The 24,061-nt window shown below is 39.2% G+C and overlaps 1 protein-coding gene across 2 annotated transcripts in view; it reads left to right on the forward strand.

Moving 5' to 3' along the window:
* brpf1 (bromodomain and PHD finger containing, 1) overlaps positions 1-21,385 on the forward strand; it is a 29,652-nt gene extending 8,267 nt beyond the window's left edge. For both annotated transcript variants that reach the window (XM_048211164.1, XM_048211163.1), the window contains exons 4-16: positions 2,516-2,803; positions 2,909-3,423; positions 3,642-3,810; positions 5,825-5,956; positions 6,343-6,471; positions 6,662-7,037; positions 7,264-7,566; positions 9,309-9,581; positions 12,975-13,122; positions 13,303-13,436; positions 13,510-13,625; positions 17,638-17,792; positions 20,225-21,385. In XM_048211164.1, coding sequence (XP_048067121.1) covers positions 2,516-2,803; positions 2,909-3,423; positions 3,642-3,810; positions 5,825-5,956; positions 6,343-6,471; positions 6,662-7,037; positions 7,264-7,566; positions 9,309-9,581; positions 12,975-13,122; positions 13,303-13,436; positions 13,510-13,625; positions 17,638-17,792; positions 20,225-20,408 — 2,922 coding nt within the window. In that variant the 3' untranslated portion in view covers positions 20,409-21,385. The remainder of the gene's footprint in view (positions 1-2,515; positions 2,804-2,908; positions 3,424-3,641; positions 3,811-5,824; positions 5,957-6,342; positions 6,472-6,661; positions 7,038-7,263; positions 7,567-9,308; positions 9,582-12,974; positions 13,123-13,302; positions 13,437-13,509; positions 13,626-17,637; positions 17,793-20,224) is intronic.
* The last annotated feature ends 2,676 nt before the right edge of the window (positions 21,386-24,061 follow it).

The raw sequence follows: 24,061 nt of genomic DNA on the forward strand, positions 1-24,061 counted from the left end.
CAGTTTGTAATAATAACTCTCATTTCATTCTGTTTATTAAAATAATCACTGTCAGGACAGATCATAAAACAGATGTGCTCAGAAGTATAGTGTTCATGAACACGCATGCGCTCTAGAAAGTTTCATCTGTGTCTGTTCATCTGTTCATCTGTGCTATTTTTCTTTAGAAGCTATGAACGAAAAAACATCTTTGTTCTCTTTTTAACCCCTTAAGCGAAAAATTATAATAATTCAATTACTAAGCAACCACTGACAGGAATAACACAAAATATGTATCATTTTAAAGCTTAGAAAGCTTTAATGCATCCAGATATTTTGTTCAACTCTTAACGAGTGCGGAGTTATCACTCTAAAACGGAGTGTACCACCCGAGGGCGCCACCTAGCTATAAAAAAATTAATAATCATATTTTTCAAAACTCCTGCCTATATCATCACAAAATAGGTGTCATTTGAAAGCTTAGAGTCTGAACTTTACAATGAATGTAGCAAATTTGATTAACTCCTGAGTACTGCTGAGTTATTTGCTAAAATAATAATAAAAAAAAAAAATCATGTGTTATATGTCATTTGAAAGGTCTCACGGAGTAGAATACAACAAGTATAATTGTTTTGGGCTTTGACTAAGCTTGAGCAAGTTTTTGTACATGAAGCCCTGCAAGACCCATATGTGAATTATAAACCGATGCAGCATTTATGTCACATTTTCGCTTGTAACATCAAGATACATGCTCTGATTGTGCTCACGATCATAAGATATTGATCATGCAGTCACGACACATAAAACCCCACAGGCGCACAGATGCTAACTAAAACTAAAATGTAGCTAACACTTGGCATTTCCGCTTATAACTTATGAAACATGCATACATTGTAGAAAATTACTTACAGTGGATTCTCTCGATTGAAAAGAGTCCAAGATCAACATAATCTAATAAGCCAATCACGAGTTACTCCATGTGAAAAAACGATTTTAAAATGCCCATCAGGGGGCGCCAATGATAAACAAAAAGGCTACCTTCATTCCAAATGCTGTAACTTTTGATTTCTTTATGGGATCACTAGGAAATTTGATTCGGATACAGCTCACATATAGAGGAACATCATCAAAAAAAGAATTGCCCTCCTACCTTATTTCTTCTCTGAGTTATTGCATGTCAAATATGAAATATGTTAAATTTCCCTTGAGCAAACTTTTATCTTTTGTCTTTTTCAGCAGTTTCTCAGTAGGAGAATGTCCAAATTTAATTTAATTTTATTAAAAAATGTAAAAAGTTTTTCAAACAATAGCAACCTTTTGACTCTCCTTGCTAGAGATTTGAAGTTATGAGTCATTATTTTTGTGCATGTCACTCAGAAAAAAAAAATTAAAAAAATTAAAAATGCCTACCTTTGTTGTAAATACTGTAACTTTTTTTATTTCTTCATGCAATCACCAAGAAATTTGAGTCAGATACAGCTCACATATAGAGGAACATCACCAAAAAAAGAATGAACCTGCTACCATATTGCCTTCATGAGATTTTAAATTAAAATTTTAAATTAGAAAGATATGTAAATTTTCCCCCTTTTTTCCCACTTTTTTTTTGCTGTTTATTTGCAGTTTCTCAGCATGAGAAAGAAAAAGAAAAAAAATTACTTTCAAACAATACCAACCTTTTGACTCTCCTTGCTATAGTTTTGGAGTTACGAGTCTTTACTTTTTTGTGTGTCACTCAGAAAAACAAACTCTGAAATTACCCTCAGGGCTTAAGGTGTTAAACTAAAGTTGTCTCTCTTATAATCTTCTCACACAAGTGCTTGTCAATGCGGGCATCTGTTATTGTTGCAGTCACCAGTGTTTTGTTGATGATCTGTCTCTGTTTCATTTTGTACTGTGAAAAAATGGCTCGGCCCAAATTCAACGCACATATGTGACCTGCGTGTGCAAACTACAAAAATAGGCTTACAGTACAACATAAATAATTTGTTGACGAAATTTGCGTAAAACCTGAAGCATATTTTGGGTTTTAGATGGCTGACTTTTTGCCTCGCCGCCCTATCAGGCAATGACTCCGCAGGCAGCGTTCGGCTGGTCTAGCGGCTGTCAGAGCAGAAACGAAAGCTGATGTTCTACGTTGTTGTCTCTGGTCACGTTCATATATAAATTGCACAAGCTTATTTTGTCCATTGGATTAAAAGATCTCAAAAACCCCATAGATTTACCTGCCATAGACCCTCCCATTGAACAAATCAGAACAGAATTGGTCGAAAATGGACACCTGACCTGACCGCTTGCAGAATTCTGAGGAAAAAAAGTCAGATTTGCTAGATACCTTTGTTATATTTCTATTCCATGGTGGAACTAAGCTTCCATACATCACTGTTGGCATTTGGAGTGTCTCATTGATTCTCTCTCTCTCACACACACACACACACACACACACACACACACACACACACACACACACACACACACACACACACACACAGACGTGATTGCTGATGCTGCTGCTCTCCCTGTGCGTCTCCTGCAGGGCGACCCCAGCTCTCTGATCGATGAAGATGCCGTGTGCTGTATCTGTAATGACGGCGAGTGTCAGAACAGCAACGTCATCCTGTTCTGTGACATGTGTAACCTGGCAGTGCATCAGGAGTGCTATGGCGTTCCCTATATCCCCGAGGGCCAGTGGTTGTGTCGCCGCTGCCTGCAGTCGCCCTCCAGAGCCGTGGACTGCGCCCTCTGCCCCAACAAGGGCGGCGCTTTCAAGCAGACAGACGACGCGCGCTGGGCACATGTAGTGTGTGCACTCTGGATCCCAGAGGTGAGCGTGTCGGTGTTAAACAGATCGATTTACCAAGAAAATGTTTTGCATTGTGACACATTCAGGTTTTGTTTCCCCTCGCACAATGTCCCGCTTTCCTTACAGGTGTGTTTTGCGAATACGGTCTTCCTGGAGCCCATCGACAGCATCGAGCACATTCCTCCTGCCCGCTGGAAGCTGACCTGCTACATCTGCAAACAGCGCGGTTCTGGCGCCTGCATCCAGTGCCACAAAGCCAACTGCTACACCGCCTTCCACGTCACCTGCGCCCAACAGGCCGGCCTCTACATGAAGATGGAGCCTGTGCGTGAAACCGGCGCAAACGGGACTTCGTTTAGTGTGCGCAAAACGGCCTACTGTGACATTCATACACCGCCTGGCTCCGCCCGGCCGCTAGGAGGTGTGGGCGGGGCCAGCGTGGGCTCCTCCCATAGCGAGGGCGAGGCAGAGGATGAGGAGGATACTGCAGGTGGCGAGGAGGACGGGAAGGGCTGGAGCTCAGAGCGGGCGAAGAGGGCCAAAGCAAAATCACGGCTGAAGATGAAAAGGGCCAGAAAGATCCTGGCCGAGAGGAGAGCGGCCGCACCGGTGGTGTCAGTGCCGTGTATTCCACCACACAAGTACGCAAGATATATGCTTTTATCAAAAATTATTTATTCATAAATCACTTGGAAGGTGTCGACCGATATAACTGCAAAATTTGGAATTGTTTAATCATCGACTTCGGACGTCAAGTTTTTCTGGGACTTAATTGCTTATTAAGAAATGTAATGGTCAAATGAAATGTGCAAAGTGAAGGTATTCTAGAGCACTAGTGATGTTGTGTCTTCTGGTTTAGGTTGAGTAAGATCACCAGTAACCTGACGGTGCAAAGGAAGAGTCAGTTCATGCAGAGACTGCACAGCTACTGGACGCTGAAGAGGCAGAGCCGCAACGGCGTTCCTCTACTGCGACGTCTGCAGACGCACCTGCAGTCCCAGCGCAATGCCGAGCCACTCCCCCCCACGGTCAGTACATGCAGGCTCCCCGCAGGGCCTTTAAAAGTTGTATTGTATCAAATTTCATACCTGCAAACTTGTCGCATTATTAAAAACCACAGCGACTTTGTGGTTTACCAGGGTAACCGCTATATTTCTGCTGTTCCGTAAGAGCCACATGCTGTCAGAGAGTGAACTATATAGATGGCAAAAAAAACCTAAACCAACCGTCTTGACCTGACTGCATACGCTACAGTACATGGATCTATTCAGATTTACTACACACAGAAATATACACATGACAAATCCAAACATTATCCTGACTCTGCATAAATACAATGTGCGATCAGTGCATCGAGAGCGCACATACACGGTTTGTTTGTGCATCAATATAACAGACTAACGCGTGTTTACTGTACAACTCCTGTACTTCACTGCAATCCTCTTTTCTTTGATTACAATCCCCATCCATCAAAACTTTACTAGCGAGACGCTGGTTTGCTTTAGCTAGCTCAGAAATGTAGTTTGCAAATCTTCTGGCCATGATGTAAATTACATTAATGATGCAGTTTCACATGCTTCAGTAATTTATTTGCGTTATTTGCTTTAAATTATTTTAACACTTTAAGGATATTTTAATTAATCGCATACGTTAACACGTTAACAGCAGGCCAAGTGCCTTAGGTAATCACAGAGTGCTGATATACAGCCATATCGCACGGCTACTCGTGTGATATTGCGTTTATACAACAGTTCGACGGCACGAGTGTGTAAATATATAAGAAATAACAACTGAGTGTCTTTAAAACCCTCTTTTGTGCAGCACTACTTCCTTCCGCCATGGATTCAAATCTCAAGTTGACAGTTTGACCAAGCCTCCGTTACTAATTGTAAAACGTCACTTCAGAGCTAATAACGAAGGAACGTTGAGTCCCTCCATTGAAACTCATTGTATTTTGTGCAGTACTGGAGAGAGAGAGAGAGATTGCCTAATTCTGATACAACATATTATATCCGTTATGAAAATCTGTTTGAATGTCCGCTGAGGAAAGCGATCTTTGTGTTTGTCCTTTTTACAGCAAGGGAATTTTCCATAACATACAGCGCTAAAACAACTTAACAAAAGTCCCTATTAATTTAAAAGTCTCTTGCGGCTGACTGACTCATTCACTCGTAAAGTTTGCTGCCATCTAATGGTGTATTAATGTAACTTTCACTCAATCCATATTATGCACTAATGGACCCTTTCACAATACCAAATATAACATATTTATATAAAATAATATTTATTGAGCAACAATATTGAAATATTTTATTAATAATATGATATTTTATTATTATTTCATTATAAATGACAGTAGGGAATAAATACAATTGTACAATTCAGTCAAACGTACAAAAGGACGTAACTACAGGATGAGAGTTAAATATAGCCTTAATATAAAATTATTAAATTTAACATTGCCCAATTCAATTGGCTCAGGAACAAGTAATAAATTAACAAGACCAAAGATTGCCCGTTTTATGAACCCAAAATGAATTATATCTCGTTTAACCACCAAATCCCTGAAGCACTGGCCGAGATGAAGCTGTTCTTGGCGGGTACACGAGCACTGAACGGCCGCTGACGGTCTGGAGCTCGCATCTCCCAAAACGTCTAAACAAATTGTAAATATATATATTTCAGCCTTTTAACAGTCAAAATGATTATGTATATTATGTATACTTGAATGAATAAAAGTATAATCATTTATAATTTTGACTGTCAAAAGGCTGAAATTTGAGGTTTATCATTATACAGAACTTTTTGTTTTTGTCAAAATCTGTTTTTATTAACTGTAAAGTTGTTTAAATCATCATTTTATGGTTTGGATGTTACCATAAACATTGCTTTACCCCGTCCATATGGTATGAATTTTATTTGTGCAAAAGGTCTTAAAAAATCTTGCATTTAATTTTAAAAACTGATACCCTTGACATGACCATGCTGATTGGTGGTGGAGAATACGAGGATGACAGTGCGTGTTTGTGTGTGTTCACACAGAGGGACGGCGAGGAAAAGCACTCGGTGTTGAAGGAGCAGCTGAAAGCGTGGCAGAGACTCCGGCACGACCTGGAACGAGCCCGACTGCTGGTGGAGCTCATCCGCAAGAGAGAGAAGATCAAGAGAGAGGCTGTGAGATTTAGCTCTGTCATCTCATAAAAAAAAAAAAAAAAGAAAGCATATGGTTTAATTCTATAAACCAGACACTTCAAAAACATGCTCTGATCAACCTCAGGCGCTTCAGTTTTCAGCAAAAGTCATGAAATCAATATTGATACCAGCCAGCTTCAACAAACACTTTAAGTTAACATACCTTTGTTTTACATGGTTTTAGTTTGAATTAACTATGATAACCCTGACTTTAATAAGAATTGTCTATTTTGATTTCATGGCAACTTTAAAGTTAGCCATTGACCAGTGAGGGCATTAAACTTGAAATGCATTCCTACTATGTATTGACTCAGTTTTACTTGCATGCTGTGTTATTTTGACTAACGAGCACCTCTGTGTCGGTTCAGATCAAGGTGCAGGAGTTGGCGTTAGAGATGCAGTTGACTCCATTCCTGGTGTTGATGCGCAGCACTCTGGAGCAACTGCAGGAGCGAGACACCAGTAACTTCTTCACTGAGCCTGTACCTTTAAGTGAGGTACACTTCACTACACACACACACACACTCACTCACACACTACACACAATCTTTTTGTCTTGTTTTTTGTGTAGTTGTTCTAAATAAATAAATAAATATAAATAACGTGAAGCTGTTTTTGCACTGACTTGCCCACCATTACGTAGTTCTCTGAAAACACCTCTTCTGTGTTCGTGTGTGTCTTCTCCAGGTCCCAGATTACCTGGACCACATCGAGCGTCCGATGGATTTCCAGACCATGTGGAAGTGTTTGGAGTCGCACCGCTATCTCAGCTTTGAAGCTTTCGAGGGTGACTTTCTGTTGATCGTCAACAACTGTTTGAAGTACAACGCCAAAGACACTGTTTTCTACCGCGCCGCGCTGCGATTGCGAGAAGCGGGCAGCTCTGTTTTAAGGCAAGCGCGCAGACACGCGGAGAGAATCGGCCTGGATTATGAGACGGGCATGCATCTTCCTCGAGAGCCGAGCCCGGATTCACCGCACGAGCGAGAGAGAGATCGAGAAAGAGAACGAGAGCGAGACAAAGAGAGAGACCGAGAGAGATCAGTGTCACTCCTCGATGACGGTGAGTTGACTTTCTCTCTTCTACATTTGATTCATTCATTACCTGAATGCTACTGTTAGACCTTACAGCACTGAGAGCTCTTTGTTCTGGTGTATTTATTTGTTCTCATCTCATTACTGACTGGTTTTCTAAAGGTTAAGCAGCTCCTTTCACTGACCATTTCCAGGTCATGTTTTGTACCTTTTTACACATAAAGTGAATGTCCCGTTCTCTCTCGCTCTCACAGATTTCCTGCCGGACAGTCGGCGGCGTTTGCCTCTGGAGGAGCAGCTGCAGATCCTGCAGGCGCGCTATGATGAGGTCATGTCAGGGAAGCACAGCATTGGTCAGTCACGGCGAGCCAAAGCCCTGAAGAAAGAGATGACGGTCCTGAAGCGTAAGCTGGCGCACCAGCGCGAGGGCATCTGCGGCCTGGGCGGCCACGAGTCGGGTCTGTCGCTGGAGCGCGGCTCTGTCCTCGCACATCACGCCTCGGGAGGAGCCCGTCACGATGAAGGAGAGAGCAGCAGCCACGAGATCAGTGGGAAAGGTCAGAAAACGCCTCACAAATAGCTTTGAACCAACCTCAGATAGCACTTAGACGCGTCCTAACCAGACGTGATGCGTGATGAAAGGTGTCTTTTCCATGGTAAATCAGAGTTTGAGCATCAGGAGATTCTATTTTAGAAATTATTTCTATTTCTGCGACGCCGTGGCTGGAACAACATGCACTACAATTGTGACGATATATGTCCCTGCATATATGTGATTAATCAGGATGTCATGTAATTATTTTATTAAAAATGAATTGAAAACCCTAATTATTACTCAATATTATATTCATTTACTTTACTATAATTATACCTTATCCACTCCTGGAGAGAACATAAATATTTACAAAGAATATAACATTTTATAATGCTAATTTAAATGTAAATGTTTTCAAGGTTTATAACATTTAATCAGCCATCAACATATGAAAATTAGTCAAACCTTGAAACACCATTGCAAAAATGTAACGAGTGTTCTCAAGTTTTTTTTTTCTTCAGAAATGTAATTTAAGTAAAAGTGCAAGTATTTAGATTAAATTGCACTCAAGCAAAGTGCAAATAACCCAAAATAATACTTTAGTAATCAAGTAAATTTACTCAAGTATCTTACACCCCTAGTAACTGTCCCACACAGAACCTATGAAATCCGTTTTATTTTTCCCAAATTCTGTTTTTTTCTGTTTTAATTTTTCTGTATTACGTTTTTTTTTTTTTTTTTTTCGTTTTTTAATGGTTAAACTAAATTTTAGTAATCGACAAAAAATTTAGGGCCCTATGATATACATTTTATTCTTTCCCCTTAAATAGTTTTTTATTTTTACTAAATTCTGTTTTCTGTTTTAACATTTCTGGATTCCAATTTAATGGTTTCATTACATTTTAATAATCAAAAAGCATGTCTAATTAATTGAATTCTTAAAAACAACAATTTATTAATTAAAAAATGTATTTTTAATGAAATGTTTTGTTTTTCCATAAATTCTGTTTTTCCGGCAATCAAATGAACGCATCTCATTTAATTTATCTTTTAATCATGGAATTAAACTTTTTTTGTCAAACAATGTGCTGCACAACAGAGCTTTACTGTAAAAAATTAAAACATGGAAGAAAAACTGAGATTATTCCTTAAAAATATATTTTTAATAATTTATTATTAAATTTATTTAAATTCTACTGTACAACCCTGTTTCTTTCAAGTTAAATCAAACTTTTATTTTGACGGGTTGCCTAGAGCTTTGAGTTTCTCTGTGTTTATGATGATAGTTTTCTCAAACGAAGTGGTTAAATGTTCAGAGAGGCTCTGGAGATGAATTTCATGCATTCATTTCCTCATATAATGAGGCGACAGAGGATGAAAACATCGCAAGTATCGCACATGCTTCATGCTTTTGTTCAGGCATGCAGGATTCATATTTAAAAAAATTTTGCGGTTTAATATTCACGGACACTAGTCTATGTCACGATTCGACCTGCTTGGGTCAAATTTGGGTCGATTTCACCTGCTTTTTATTCATTCATCAAAAATGTGACAAATTCCGTGACATTCCACGTTATATTCTAAATTCTGTTTTTATGACTGGATTCCACGATTCCGTCCGCTTTTTCTGCATTGTGGAAATCATAGGGCCCTACAGACCACACTGTTTACTGTCACATTATTTCACATGTGAAATCAGTCACCCTCCAAAGGTTTTGTCTTTTTTAAATGGACTAATAACCCGGCTTGTCTTTGTCTCGGTAGATCTCAGCACGTCGTCTTCTGCGCTGGCCCCTGAGGTCGGCCGGCGCACCTCTGTCCTCTTCTCCAAGAAGAACCCTAAAGCCGCCGGACCTCCCAAGCGCCCCGGTCGACCCCCGAAGAACCGCGAAAGCCTGCACGGGCCGGGAGTGTTGAGCTCCAGTGCCATCGGCCCACCGCAGCTTCCCTCGCTCACCCCGTCACGCAAGAGACCCCACAGTCCTCAGTCCAGCTCCAGCTCGGAGTCCGACAGCGAACACGATCACCTCATACTGGGTACGTCTGCGGCTCTGACCTCTGTTACACACCACATAGTGAGCTGCTTTGATGCACACACTACAGAAGCTCCCTGACTGACAATAGCGCTACTCATATGAAGTGTAGAATTGATTCTGATGATAGCATGTTGCCAGATCAACATCTTATACACAGCAACCACAAATAATGAACAGCAATGTCCATATTCAGTTAGATTTAACTATTTTTAATGAAAATGAAAGTTTTCATTGACCGCATTTACACTGCAGGTCTTGATGCCCAATTCTGATTTGTTGATTATATCTGATTCTAAAATACCTCTTATATTTCTATATGATATGGTTAAGCAATATCATGTGAGTAAGTGTGCTGTTATATTTATAATGTAATATTTTTTGTTACATTTTAGGCACAATATTCTGTTTTTGCATTCTATTTCACCAACAAAACCGCAACAGCACTGTCGTGCATCTCTTAGAAACACACAGCTGTGTTTCATTTACAAATGAATCGGCTGTTTGAACGAATCAATGATTCAGTGATTCAGTAGTTGCACCTGACATAGAATACTCTTAATTACTTCACAGTCGTTAAGAAAGTACTTTCTCTATAGTATGAGTGTGTGCAGTATGAATGTAATCTGGACGTACTACATCCACCATGTTGTCATGATCATGTGACCTACCAGCGTCAGTTGCATCGCTTCACTGCCATTCATAAATCCTCTCCTGTGGCCTCATGGGATAGTAAAGTGTCCATCAGATGCACACTTCAGAATCCTGCCAGAGGTAGTAGGTCATCTGGGTAATTTTTGTCTGCTCTTTTATGTGTGCTGTGAATTCAGACATACTTCTTTTGTCACATACTTTTTTTCTATATAGTAGGGAAGTATGAGATTTCAGATGCAGCCAGTCACTTGCTTCGTTCCTGAACGAATCAGCCATTTGAATGATTCAATGACTCACTCATTAAAGAGTTAGTTCACCCAAAAATGAAAATTCTGTCATTAATTACTCTCCCTCATGTCGTTCCAAAACTGTAAGACCTTCGTTCATCTTCAGAACACAAATTAAGATATTTTTGATGAAATTCGATGGCTCAGTGAGGCCTGCATAGCCAGCAAATTCCTCAAGATCCATAAAGACATTTTTAAATCAGTTCATGTGACTACAGTGGTTCAACCTTAATATTATAAAGCGACGAGAATATTTTTGTGCACCAAAAAAAAACAAAATAACGACTTTTAAACAATATCTAGTAATGGCCAATTTCAAAACACTGCATCATGAAGCTTTGAAGCTTTATGAATGGAATCAGTGGTTCGGAGTGCCAAAGTCACATGATTTCAGCAGTTTGGCGGTTTAATACGCGATCAGAATCACTGATTCGACGCAAAAGATTCATAACGCTCTGAAGCAGTGTTTTGAAATCGCCCATCACTAGATATTGTTAAAAAGTCGTTATTTTGTTTTTTTTGACGCACAAAAAGTATTCTAGTCGCTTTATAATATTAAGGTTGAACCACTGCAGTCACATGAACTGATTTAAATATGTTTTTAGTAGCTTTCTGGACGTTGAAAAAGTGAGTTATTGCTGGCGATGAAGGCCTCACTGAGCCATTGGATTTCATTAAAAATATCTTAATTTGTGTTCTGAAGATGAACGAAGGTCTTACGGGTGTGGAACGACATGAGGGAGAGTAAATAATAACAATTTTTATTTTTTATTTTTGGGTGAACTAACCCTTTAAGATCTTTTTGTTGAAATCTGTTAGGTCCCACTTTATATTAGGTGACCTTAACTACTATGTACTTACATCAAAAAATAATTACAATGTACTTATGGGGTTCATATTGAATTGCAAAACACTTTTGCTGCTATTGAGGAGGATACGGGTAAGGTTAGGGAAAGCTTTGGTGGTATGGGTAGGTTTAAGGGTAGGGGTGAGGTGTAAGGGATGGGTCAACAGTGTTATTATAAATTTAATCACAGATTTAATTACATGCAGGTGTTTTAAAATATAAGTACAATGTAAAAACAGGTGTACACAATAAGTGCATTGTATCCAATGATTAATTTAAATGTAGGTGCATAGTAGTTAAGGCCACTTAATATAAAGTGGGACCGATTTCTGTCCCTCCATTGACAGTTATGCAACTGAAACTTTGAAGATTCACAAAGTTCATGAAGAGATTGTAAAACTAATTTAACTGTTTAGTCTAAATTTTGATGAACAGATGCAAATGCATAATGCAAATTAGTTATAATCCTATGTAGGTATGTAACAGGAAGTAAGACTGGAATTGGTGAGAAACGATTCTTTCTTTTAGGAGACAATAACTTTATTTGTCATGCACTTTCATCTTTAAAACACTGCAGACCTTTAACATTCACAAACAGCTTTAATACACACTACATCACAAAAAGCAAAATAGGGGCACTTTAATGAAAATGTTTGTTTCTGTCACTGATGTCGTCTGACCAGCACACAGAATATGAAGAATATGAAACGCTTTGGGAGTCAGCTGACACGACAAGATACCAGTACAAAACTCACTCAAAAAGCGAAATATTGACTTCTTATTATTATTATCGACAAAATCATTTTTCACTCATCAGTTTCTCCCAGTCGGTGGTCCGTCTCTGTTCAATCACTGACTTCAGTTGGATCAGATTCCCAGCTAAAATTCACATATGAAGGATAATATCAGTTAGATGTGAGTCCACATGTAAACATGTTTAGGGCTCAGTAAATCTGATATCCATGATATTATCTGTTATTTCAGTTACGCTGCAGCGTCTCAAATCTCCACATTATCTGATGACAGTTTGTTTCAGCAGAATTCATCATTTGTTTTGCTGCTGAGAGCCTTCATTGAATCCTGCGGTTTTAACTGGATATGTCAACGTTTCGATCATCGCTACTCATATTCACACACTGACTATGAAGAAACTCCCACACTTCTCTGTGAGTCAGATGTTTTCTGTAAAGAGGCTTGAATGCTGGGAAGTCCCCACCACCAGACGACTCACGAAGACACAAGGATCCGAAAACAAAGCCGTTGGTGTTGTTTTCTTTTTCCGTGGAATACCAAGAAACTGTGATCCTCATGCGGCTCTTTTCTCTATGGCGGCTATATGACATTGATGCAATCGATTTTTAACCCGGTCATTCATATGCATCACTTAACCGCGGCAGTGACACGCATCACCAAATAGTAATTAGGCTTGACGTAAAGTATATAACACTAGATGACACCAAATTGGACTTGACTGGATATAAAGTACCTCAAACTGACATATGGAGAATGTGAAGATTCCTCAGAAACTCACTGTTTTTCCCTGTGGAGATGAGCTCAGGCAGACATGTCAGTATAACGGAGTTTGTTTCTTCTTCTGCGCTCCTCTCAGATCTTCACAGTAATGGTTTCGGTGGAAGCGGTCAGCCGAAGACAGAGAGTTTTCTGGTGTACAGGAACGAACGCAGCCTGCCACGCTCCAGCTCCGACTCGGAGTCCACCAGCAGCAGCAGCAGCAGCGCTGCGTCCGACCGGACCAGGTACACGCACTCACACGCACACACACTCTCTCACACACACTCGCACATCACACACACTCTTTCACACACACTCACACATCACACACACTCTTTCACACACACTCACACATCACACACACTCTCTCACACACACTCTTTCACACACACTCACAGTCATGGCTGTGGTTTTTCTCCTGGCAGCACTACTCCCTCTAAACAGGGTCGTGGGAAGGCCTCGTTCTCACGCTCTGCGTTTCAGGAGGACAGCAGCGAGGAGACGTCCGGCACGGAGAACGACTCCTACTCCATGGGAGGATCCCGAGGAGTGTCTCACTGTGAGTGCAGCAGTCACACACACGTTAGATATGTGCGCTGTTCTTGTCCTGACCCGTGTGTGTGTGTGTGCAGTGGTTCGAGGCAGGGGCCGATCGGGATGCTGGATGAGTTCAGATGACTACAGCTCTTTGGATGCTCTCGATCTGGTGTGGGCCAAGTGCAGAGGATACCCATCATACCCGGCTCTGGTGAGTGTCACATCTAACGCAGACTCGAAGGCTCAGCTTTCACTACATTTTAATTTGCGCTTTACGAAACCTGCCAAAACATGTTTGGGTTATATTTGATCAATAAACCAGAAGACAGAAGGAAGAAATTGTTTTGCATGTATTTTGAATCTTTAAAGTGCATATTGCAGGTTAAACATTTTTTTCGAGATGAATATATAACCTTGTACAAAAATACCATATAAAAAAGGTACTGCAGGGTTTAAAAATGTTTTGCAGGACATAAGGGCACGAATTTAGTAGATAAAGTGACGGTCTCTGTAAAAAACGCTATTTTTTCAGCATCGCGTCATTTTACGTCACTCAAGGGAGTCGATCGCCGAGCTCTGTGTTGATTCAGTGCAGAGTAGGCTGGTATTCAGTGACAGCGGTCGTGAATCAGTGTGTTTTCTGTAGTTTCTGTATTCTATTTATCATCATCATGGTAAATTATTGTGTTTGTGGAGGTTGCACAAACTCCAGCCTGTCAGGACATCGAGTCCAGAGGTTTAATAACAAGAAAAAGGACGCTGCTGTCTTCCGTGCCGGGGTGTGTTTTGTGCAGGTGAAGAGACGGGACTTCACTTCTGCATCTGCTTCGATAAACGCATTCATTATAGACCGGAGGATTATCATCCTGGCAATATGATGGAGTTCAACGTTGTAATACTACTGTAAATAATGATATTAAATGAATAAACTTACACACGCGATGCTTCTTCACCGTTTTTACTTGAATCAATTTCAACACTGATGAATACAAATGATGTACACATGCATACAGTCTCACACTCACACAAAACAGTTTTGAATTATGTGCTGGTAATGTAAATACTCCAATTTCATTCATGCCATGTATATACTGTAAACGTATATACATTCAAGTTCACACAACTACATAATCACGACGTCATATACATCCTCACACTATCAGTGAATGGGCACGGAATAAACTCATAACACAGAATTAATGAATAAAGGATAACATGAAACACATAGGCTACACTTAAGGCTGGGCGATATGAGCAAAATCTTATATCACCATTTGGGTAATTTTATATCACGATAACGATATATATCACAATATAGGCTAGTTAGTTATTTTTGCTTTAAATAAGATTTTTATGATATCAAAATTTTCCATATCATTGATATTTCAGAATTATAATTAATTTTAATATAATTAAAAAAATAAATACTAGATTAAAAACTCTCAAGCTTACTGAATACAAATAAACTGTGATAAAGTGAGAGCAAAGAAAACAACTACAATAGAACAAAGACTGGCGAAATAACACTAAAACATGTATAAAGTAATCAAAGGTATAAAAAACAATATAGTCTTTACTTAAACGTCTTAAAACCACTTGTTTTTAAACCACAATGCTTAAAAACTCATGCAAATTATAAACTTTCGTGACCGCGCAGCATAGCAACCTCTTGCAACAGAGATGATCGTCCAAAATCTCTACCAGACAAATTTCTAGAGGCTAATCGTGTCTAGCAGTATATCGCCCACCCCTATTTATTGTGCTTAATACACTTTAACATCGAGCACGTCTCTAATTCACGATTGCCTTCTAAAAGAGAGGCAGGTTTCATGCGCGCACTTTGGCAGTGTGCCAGTCAGCATGAGCTCTGCACCGCGTTCCTTTTCAGGATATATTGCGCTTCTAACTCTTTTAACATCAAGCACGTCCCGCTCTTTATATTCTCAGTCATGCATTTCATCACTCTGAAGTGTCAATAGTGCAATATATTTACATACTACGATATATACGACATAGCAAAATCTCTAACGATAGACATTTTATTTCATGGTAACGATATATATCGTCATATCGCACAGCCCTAGCTACACTACTTATGTTCGTCCGCCGGCGGGAGACATGATCACGGATCCGTCAGAGATGCAGCTCGATGAACATGTGAATTGTGCACCGTAAATCTTTATTATTATTATTTTATTATTTCATTTGCTAACTACCAAATCAGTCGTGATGAGAAACCGCTATATCACGTAACGTTAGTGTGGACGGATATTAACGCGTGTGACATACGCCTGATCAAGGTTTATTAGATTCTGTTATTAGTAATCAGTTACTCCTACATGACCAATAGCTTTGCTATTGCCTGATTCATGATAATAATCTGTACGATATTGTGATCTGAGCACATATCGTTAGCTAAGCTAACACCGGTCTCTGTTCTCCACTGCTTCTCCTCACACAACAGCTCAATTTGTCTATTTTGACCGTTATTCGGTCTAATCCTGGCCTGTCCCTGCTCTCTTAAACACATAGCAGGCTAATTGTATGGCTGTGGTTTGTGATACGAGTGTGAATAAACATTTACAATTTCCTCAGCGTCCGAACTGTCATTGCGTTCCATTGTTTTCCTATTGTTTATATTGATCGCACTCCCTTCAGTTACGTCACTTCCCATTTGGCATTTTTCAGATGCGGAAGTAAAATTCTTTCACAAAAAATGACTCCAGAAGCCTAATTAGCGTATTTATACGTGTTTTTTCAAGAAAATCTATTTAATACATTATTTTTCTATACATTGAATCACTGAAGCTCTAACCTGCAATATGCCCTTTAAAGGTAAAGTATGTCGTTTCTGTGGCACTAGCAGAATTATGAAAACGCAGCATATTTTGCAAAAAGTCCCTCCCTCAACTCAAACATCACAAACACATCTCTTATGGGTGCTTGTGAAGACATGTTTCAACAGGTACAGTAAACACGCCCCAAACTGTCAGCCAGCAACAGTAGCCCCGCCCCAAATCTCTCTGCATGCCACAGTAGCCGCGCCCCAATCTCACATCGCAGCATCTCAAATGTTGGTTTGTTGGTTCTGAAACGCCTGAATCAAAGTCTGTCATCAGAATGATTTGGTTTAATTCCTCCAGAAGACTGTGTTCCCAAACACCAGCATCCGAACGCAAGAGCCACAGATAATTTGAGCCAATTTCTCAGGAAGCAATGATTTTGTTCTCTTGAACACATGGGAGGGAAATGCAGCTTTATTCACAAATGTTTTATGCACAAGTTAAATTCTCAACTCAACAGTTAATAGACCAATTTGGTGTTTGCAAACAGCGATGACGTTTTTTATGGGCGGAGCCTACCTGGTTGCAGAAAATGACAGTTGAGCAGTACCAGTCTATGGAAGCCACGAAATAAAAGAATAAAAAAAAGTTAATTTCGAGTTTATGTCTCAGAATTCTGACTTTTATTTCTCGCAAACCTGAGTTTATATATCGCATTTCTTACAAAGAAAAACAGAATTGTGATATATAGCCTACTCGTTATCCTGTCTTTTCTGAATTGCAATTTATCCCGCAATTCTGACTTTTTTCCCCTCAGAATTGTAAAATAAACTCACAATTGCGAGTTATAACGGCCGAACTGGGAGTCATAAACACGCAAATGCAAGAAAAAAAGTCAGAATTGTGAAATAAAAATGTTATAGACTATGTTTAAAAGTTATCTATGTAAAATGTTATAGGTTTAAATATTATTTCATGCTGTAACTGCTATGTATGTATGTCCTCTGAACTGCATATGTGAATATTATGTAGACTTACTGTTTACTTCAAATTCCTGCTTTGATAGTAGACTAATCCTTGCAGGTGTCATCAGTCCAGTCTGTGAAACGTCTCCGTTTAGCTTCAAAGGACGTTTTCAACGATGGTTTTCTTTAAAAATGAAGACTATATTTTTTTGCATTCCGATTCCAACATCCAGAGGCACAACAAAACGTTTTTCTCTTATTCTGTGGATTTTGCACATTTTCCTCCAATTGCTACCGCTATTTTTCTGCAACCACTATGCGCGCGCGGCTGCAAGTGACGTAATTGTGACGTCTGCTCCAAAGAGGTCTATAAAGGCCAAGAGTTCAGCAGAAGGTGCAGTTTCTGTGTGTGTCCAGCAGAGGGCGGCTTCACGCCACTTTTCTCATTATGAAACGTGTCATATCCTTCCCTCAGATCATTGATCCCAAGATGCCTCGAGAGGGCGTGTTCCACCGGGGCGTCCCGATCCCAGTCCCGCCTCTGGAGGTGCTGAAGCTGGGAGAGCAGATGACGCAGGAGGCTCGGGAACATCTCTTCCTCGTGCTCTTCTTCGACAACAAGAGGACCTGGTTAGTCACGCGCTGCTGCTCTTCCTCATGCGCCTGTGCTTTGATAGGACAGAGAACACAAATGTCTCTGCTTAGAGGTGTGAGTCTGTCAGACATGTTCATACGTTTAAGAGTATGCAGTCTTGGAGAGCAGAAGAGACTCATTAAACATTAAAAAGTCTTGCCGACCCCAAACTTTTGAATGGTAGTCTATATAAAATGCATTGTAAATATTTTCTAACATTATTATTATTGTGTTTTGCTTCAGTTCTTTAAGTAACTGAATTGAGGTGACTGTATTTTGCAGTGTTTTCATTCAGATATATTTTGTTCCTGTGACAGTGGAAACTGCACTTGGTTAAAAAATAAGAAAACGCAGTGATTTCGGTCCATGTTTTGATGAGAGAAATGTTCCACAAGCGTCGCAGCGTAGAGTTGTGTAGAAACCTCTGCTGGTAATTTTCCATGGTTAGACATGTAGGTCATGTCAGATGTTTTCTGTCTTTGATTTGAATCCGCTCGTCACTTACATCAGTTTGTTTGTTCAGTAACACTTTACAGTTAACATCAACTAACGATGAACTGAACTTCTAAAGCATTTATTATATTTAGCTGATATTCATTTAAAGATTTACTAATACATTATTCAAATCAGAAGTTGATATTAATATTGTTTAATGGATCTGAGCTGACATGAATTAACAATCAACAGCTGTTTTTTATTAAATAATGTTAACAAAGATTAATAAATAGTAGAACACTTTTTTTTTTGCTCATTGTAAATGTTTGTTAATGCAATAATTTGAAAACATTGCATCATTTTATATGTTTTACAGCTAAGTGCATTTTGCTATAATTAGGGTCATACCGTGTCGAATCAAACAAATTTCAGAAACTTCTCCCAGCTAAAATGTTTGATATTGTAAATTTGTTTTGTTTTTTTTGAAGAAAAACTAACATAAATAGTGATGAAAGCCAAAATATTAAAATCACAGAAGTGTAAAAATGACTTTAGAAAGATGGCAGCATCATTATTTTATTTTCACACAGAGATTGGTGGATCTGTTAGTAAAATCTGTTGACTTTAGTGATCTTTGTTTCATTATATGCCAACAGTGACAGTTAAAAAATGGGAAAAAGCTCTTCTTGTGTTTTTTTGCCTCAAGTTTGCATGCCTGTAACTCAAGAAGTATTAAAAGTGTCTTAATATCCTTTTAGATTCTGGTTCTTAACAAACTTTTCTTTTGGTATCTTCATTTTAAAGGCCTTTGATGGTTCAATCCCAGAGATGTGGGGATCTAAATGCAGCTTCATGAGTAAATTGTTGAATTTTTGCATTTTCAATGGCCAAAAACCAAACTTATCGATAGTTATTGTGTTTAAATAAGAATGTCTGAAGAACAAATAATGTTGAAATTAGAAATGTAGCTTGTTTCCCTCTATCAAAACATTTGCAATTTTAAGAATATTTCGGTGCCAAAAATACGCTGAAATGTTAAAGTTGAGGCACATTAAGTTGCTCTCAATAAAATTCTATATTTTAATCAGTTTCAGGGACGTTTGGAAGAAGGAATGTTGTTCATTTTAACTAGTTCTGGAGCTACCAAGAGTTAATAGAGCTAAGGAGAGCAGCCACACTGCCATAAGACGCATGAAACGTAGATCTGTCTGTTAACCGGTATCTCCAGAAAGGTTGAAGAGGCAGAATCTAAGAGGATATTAAGATATCTTTAATACTTCTTGAGTTAAAGTCATGCAAACTTTGGAAAAAAACACATTTTTGAACTGTCACTGTTGGCATATAATGAATCAAAGATTGATAAAGTCAACAGATTTTACTGATATACTGATATCTCTGTGTAAAAATAAAATAATGATGCTGCCATCTTTCTAAAGTCATTTTTACACTCCTCTAATTTGGTGAAAATCTAATGTGAAAATTATGCAAAATAGTGGATTACTCCGTAAATATACATCTGTGACATTTAATATTTTGGCTTTCATCATTATTAATGTATTTCTTTCACCAGAAAAAAGAAAGATCAAAATTAGAAATTGGAGCCGGGGAGCTCTGGTTGAGTTGACCCGAACTGACCCTGTACTCTCTCATTGTCATTACTGTAATGTTTTCTTGTGTAATTAATGGTCACACAATCATTACTGTAGCTCAGGCATTTCCTTAAATCATCATTGTTGATGTGGGCAGGGGTTCATGAGTCTAAAAAACTGTCTCGCAGTGCAAAAACTCTTAATGCGCTTTGTCATTAAAAGAGGCTCTGTAATGAGAGTTGATCTGCTTTAAACTTCTCATGAGAGACGTGAACCCCGTCAGCATCTCTGAACATCCGCTGCAGGCAAACAGAGAGAAATAGGCCAGAGGAAATGAACATGAAAATGCTGAGAAAAGAGAACGTGATACAAGACACTAAATGAGTGTGTGTGTGTGTGTGTAGGCAATGGCTGCCACGCTCCAAACTGGTTCCTCTGGGCGTCAATCAGGATCTGGACAAAGAGAAGATGCTGGAAGGCAGAAAGTCGAACATCAGGAAGTCTGTTCAGGTGGCGTATCACCGCGCCATGCAGCACCGCAACAAAGTCCAGGGCGACCCCAGCAGCGACACCAGCGACAGCGACTGAACGCACACGGGTCACGACTGAAACACACTCTAATCTCTACTCTGGTGCTAAAGTGCTTCACGTGTCATCAGGACGAGTGTTTTAATGTTAGATGTGGCTGTGTGTGACTTCTCCCAGGTGCAGTCATGGACACGCAGTCCGTTTACCTCACACTACAGCCAGTATTCAAGATTTGATCAAAACACTTTTTCTCTGACCTCTGCGTATGGCAGAAAAAACTGCCATTCTAAAATGCGAATGAAACCGCAACCCCAAGCACTGCAAAAAAAGATGTTCTTCCTCAGTGTTTCTGTCTCGTTTTCCAGCTAAACATTCTTAAATCAAGATACATTTACTGGAGAAACAAAATGACTGAAGATATTAAGGCTAAAATTGTCAAAATGAAGTTTATGGTTAAAATAGGAACAAATATCTGATTGTGGGCTCAGAAAAATAAACTTAATTCGGAGGGATTTTTTTAATATGTTAAATGTTTCACAAAAACAAGGTTTAATATCTTCAGTCATTTTGCTTCTCCAGTAAATGTATCTTGATTTAAGAATGTTCAGATGGAAAGCCAGACAGAAATACTGAGGAAGAACATCATTTTTTCAGTGAATTTAGCACACCTGAACTGTGATCTGCTGTCGATAATTCATGTAAATGTTGGTAAATGAGGCTGACACGAAGAGCATGCTACACATTTATGGAGAGGATGCAGAAAAGTCAAATGTGGTAATGTATTTATTTGTTCTTCCAAACGCCCCTGATCATCCCATGAAGTCCCCACACACCCTCAGCTCGTGAAATGGTGAATCTGTCGGTGTTTGTTGTGTAAATCTCTTGTGCTCTGTATTTTCATTGAGAATGAATGAAAGAATCCATGACTAACTGTTGTCTGATCATGTGCCAGTTCTGTCACTGTAGATCTTTTATATATATATATATATAAATAATACATGCGATAGACTTTAATAAAAAAAGGTTTGAGTTTTGTACATCGGTTTCTTTTTTTGAAGAAGAAGAAGAATTGATGAGAATATGTAGAAATGAGAGCGCTCAAATCTGTGATGATGATTAATAACGTAACAGATTACTCAAGCAATCTGAATGCGCTTTACTTGCCGAGGACTTTGTTGTGGTTTCCAGGAGCTCTGGGTACATACATGTGTGTATATAACACGAGAGAATAGAAAGAACATTTAAATAAGTGAGATTAGGAAAAAGTTAATTTAAAAACAACAAAGTAATATACATCTAGATCAGAAGATGTGTACATTATGAACTGTATAAAAAAATTTAAAAAAAAAGTATCGATTGCCTAAATCTCAGGTGGCATAAACGCATAAGAGTACTGAATCATAAAAACGGATATTAATTGGATTGCTATTTAAGGTGGAGATAGCGTTGGGGGAAAAACTGCTTTTACACCTAGATGTTCTAGTGCACAGAGATCTGTAGTGTACAAACAGACTGTGGTCTGTCATGATGTTACCTGTTGTTTCTCCACTCTGGAGTTGTACAAGTCCAGAAGGTTGGACAGGCTCCAGTGCTGATGTGAGTTTTCCCAGCCTCACTAGCTGCTGCCTGTCTGTCAGGACGCTGGTGATCCACTGACAGATGGAGGAGGCACAGAGAGCTGGGTTAGTTTAGTCAGTAGGATATCTGGGATGATGGTGTTGAAGTCCACAAATAAGATCCTTGCATAAGGCCCTGGTTTATCTGGATGTAATGCAGTCCCATGTTTGACTGCATCATCCATGGATCTGTTTGCATGATAAGAGGACAGAATTTAATGTTTTGAAGAGTTTTTGCATGTTCATCTTGTTGTGGAAAAATTAAGTTTTGGCATGGTGAACCTTGGCAGAAAAAGAGGAGGGCAAAGACATACATAATGAAGTTCAGTTCAATTCAATTCACATTTATTTGTATAGCACTTTTCATGATACATATCAATTCAAAGCAGCTTTACAGTTAGCTAATAATGTAATAATTTAGGCACTCACTGTTAGCAGTTTAACTGAAGGTAGAAGCAATGAGCTCCTGCACAGCAAAATCCCCAGAGTTAAATCAACTCTGCTCAGAGTACATACGGTCCCTCTCTATATAGTGTTAAAGTAACACTGAAGCAGAGTTAAAGTTAATGAGATAATTAAGTGATTAAGTTATGATTGAGCATTAGTGATGAACACCTGCTGTTAACAAGCATAATCACTTCTAGCCACAGCCTTAGATGAAATGAACTTAAAATAAAAGACATTAAATCTCTCAAGATCTGATTAAACAACTCCACAAACAGCATATTATCTCATAAACTTTAACTCTGCTTCAGTGTTATTTTAACTCTATGTAGAGTGGGACCATATGTTTTCTGAGAAGAGTTGATTTAACTCTGGGGATTTTGCTGTGTGGAAAAATGAATTACTTATTAACAATAATTAGGATATATAGAAATTTGGGAATGTGCATGTTGTATCCAAACTGAAGCTGATGAACTCTCTAGTCAAAACAGAAAAGCAGAATAATTAGTGTAGCTGCTGTTCATAACGTTAAGCAAAGATAGTCATGTGCAATTGATCTGATATAAGATGCATTATGTGAATGCTTGGCTAAAGAGATGCATCTTTAATCTAGATTTAAACTGGGTGAGCGAGTCTGAGCCCCGAACATTATCAGGAAGGCTATTCCAGAGTTTAGGAGCCAAATGTGCAAACGCTCTCCCTCCTTTAGTGGACTTAGCTATCCTAGGTACAACCAGAAGTCCAGAGTTTTGTGATCTTAAAGAGCGTGAAGGATTGTAGGGTGATAGAAGATCAGTTAAGTACACAGGAGCTAAACCATTTAGAGCCTTATAGGTCATTAGCAATACTTTATAATCGATATGGATAATTATAAAGTGTAGAGATGATAAAATTGGTGTTATATGATCATATTTTCTTGACCTGGTAAGAACTCTAGCAGCTGCATTTTGTACTAACTGTAGCTTGTTTATTGAGGAAGCAGGACAACCAGCTAATAATGCATTACAGTAATCTAGTCGAGACGTCATGAAAGCATGAACTAACTTTTCTGCATCAGAAATAGATAACATATTCCATATCTTAGCAATGTTTCTGAGGTCAGGTTTTGATTCATTTCACTGTTTGGTCTGGTGCTCACGGAGAACATCGGATAACCAGGGGTGTCATGTTTTTAGAGGGGGGAATAAAGTGTCTTGAGTTCCCCCGGCCAGCGACTCGGCTGTGTTCAAACTCACAATCCTTCTCAAAGTGAGCGAGTGGCTACTCATCTCGTCATTGAATGGCCTGCTCTCCAGAATGCCACTGATCAGAAGAGGAATGTTTATGACGATAAACTCCTAGACCTAGGAAACAGCTCCTGCCCGTCCTCCCGGACTGTGCAAAGCACACGAGACATTACTGGGGAGACCCACGTGATTGTAAGCGTGGCCTTGTGGGACTAGACGTTAAGGATATGGCAGCCTGTAGAATGGGCCAGACACCTCGACCCTTCTCGAGGAGATCTGCTGGACTCCAATAAAATGAACCGTTTATCAGCCTTCATTTTCCAAACTTCCTACTAGGCTTTTGCTCTTTCGGTTTGAGATCTGAATATTTCCTCCCACCTCTCAGCCTACCAGGCCAAGCTGGTGGTGGATCTGGAGATAGGCTCCC

This window comes from Megalobrama amblycephala, linkage group LG12, assembly GCF_018812025.1.
Source record: "Megalobrama amblycephala isolate DHTTF-2021 linkage group LG12, ASM1881202v1, whole genome shotgun sequence".
NCBI classification, from domain to species: Eukaryota; Metazoa; Chordata; class Actinopteri; order Cypriniformes; family Xenocyprididae; genus Megalobrama; species Megalobrama amblycephala.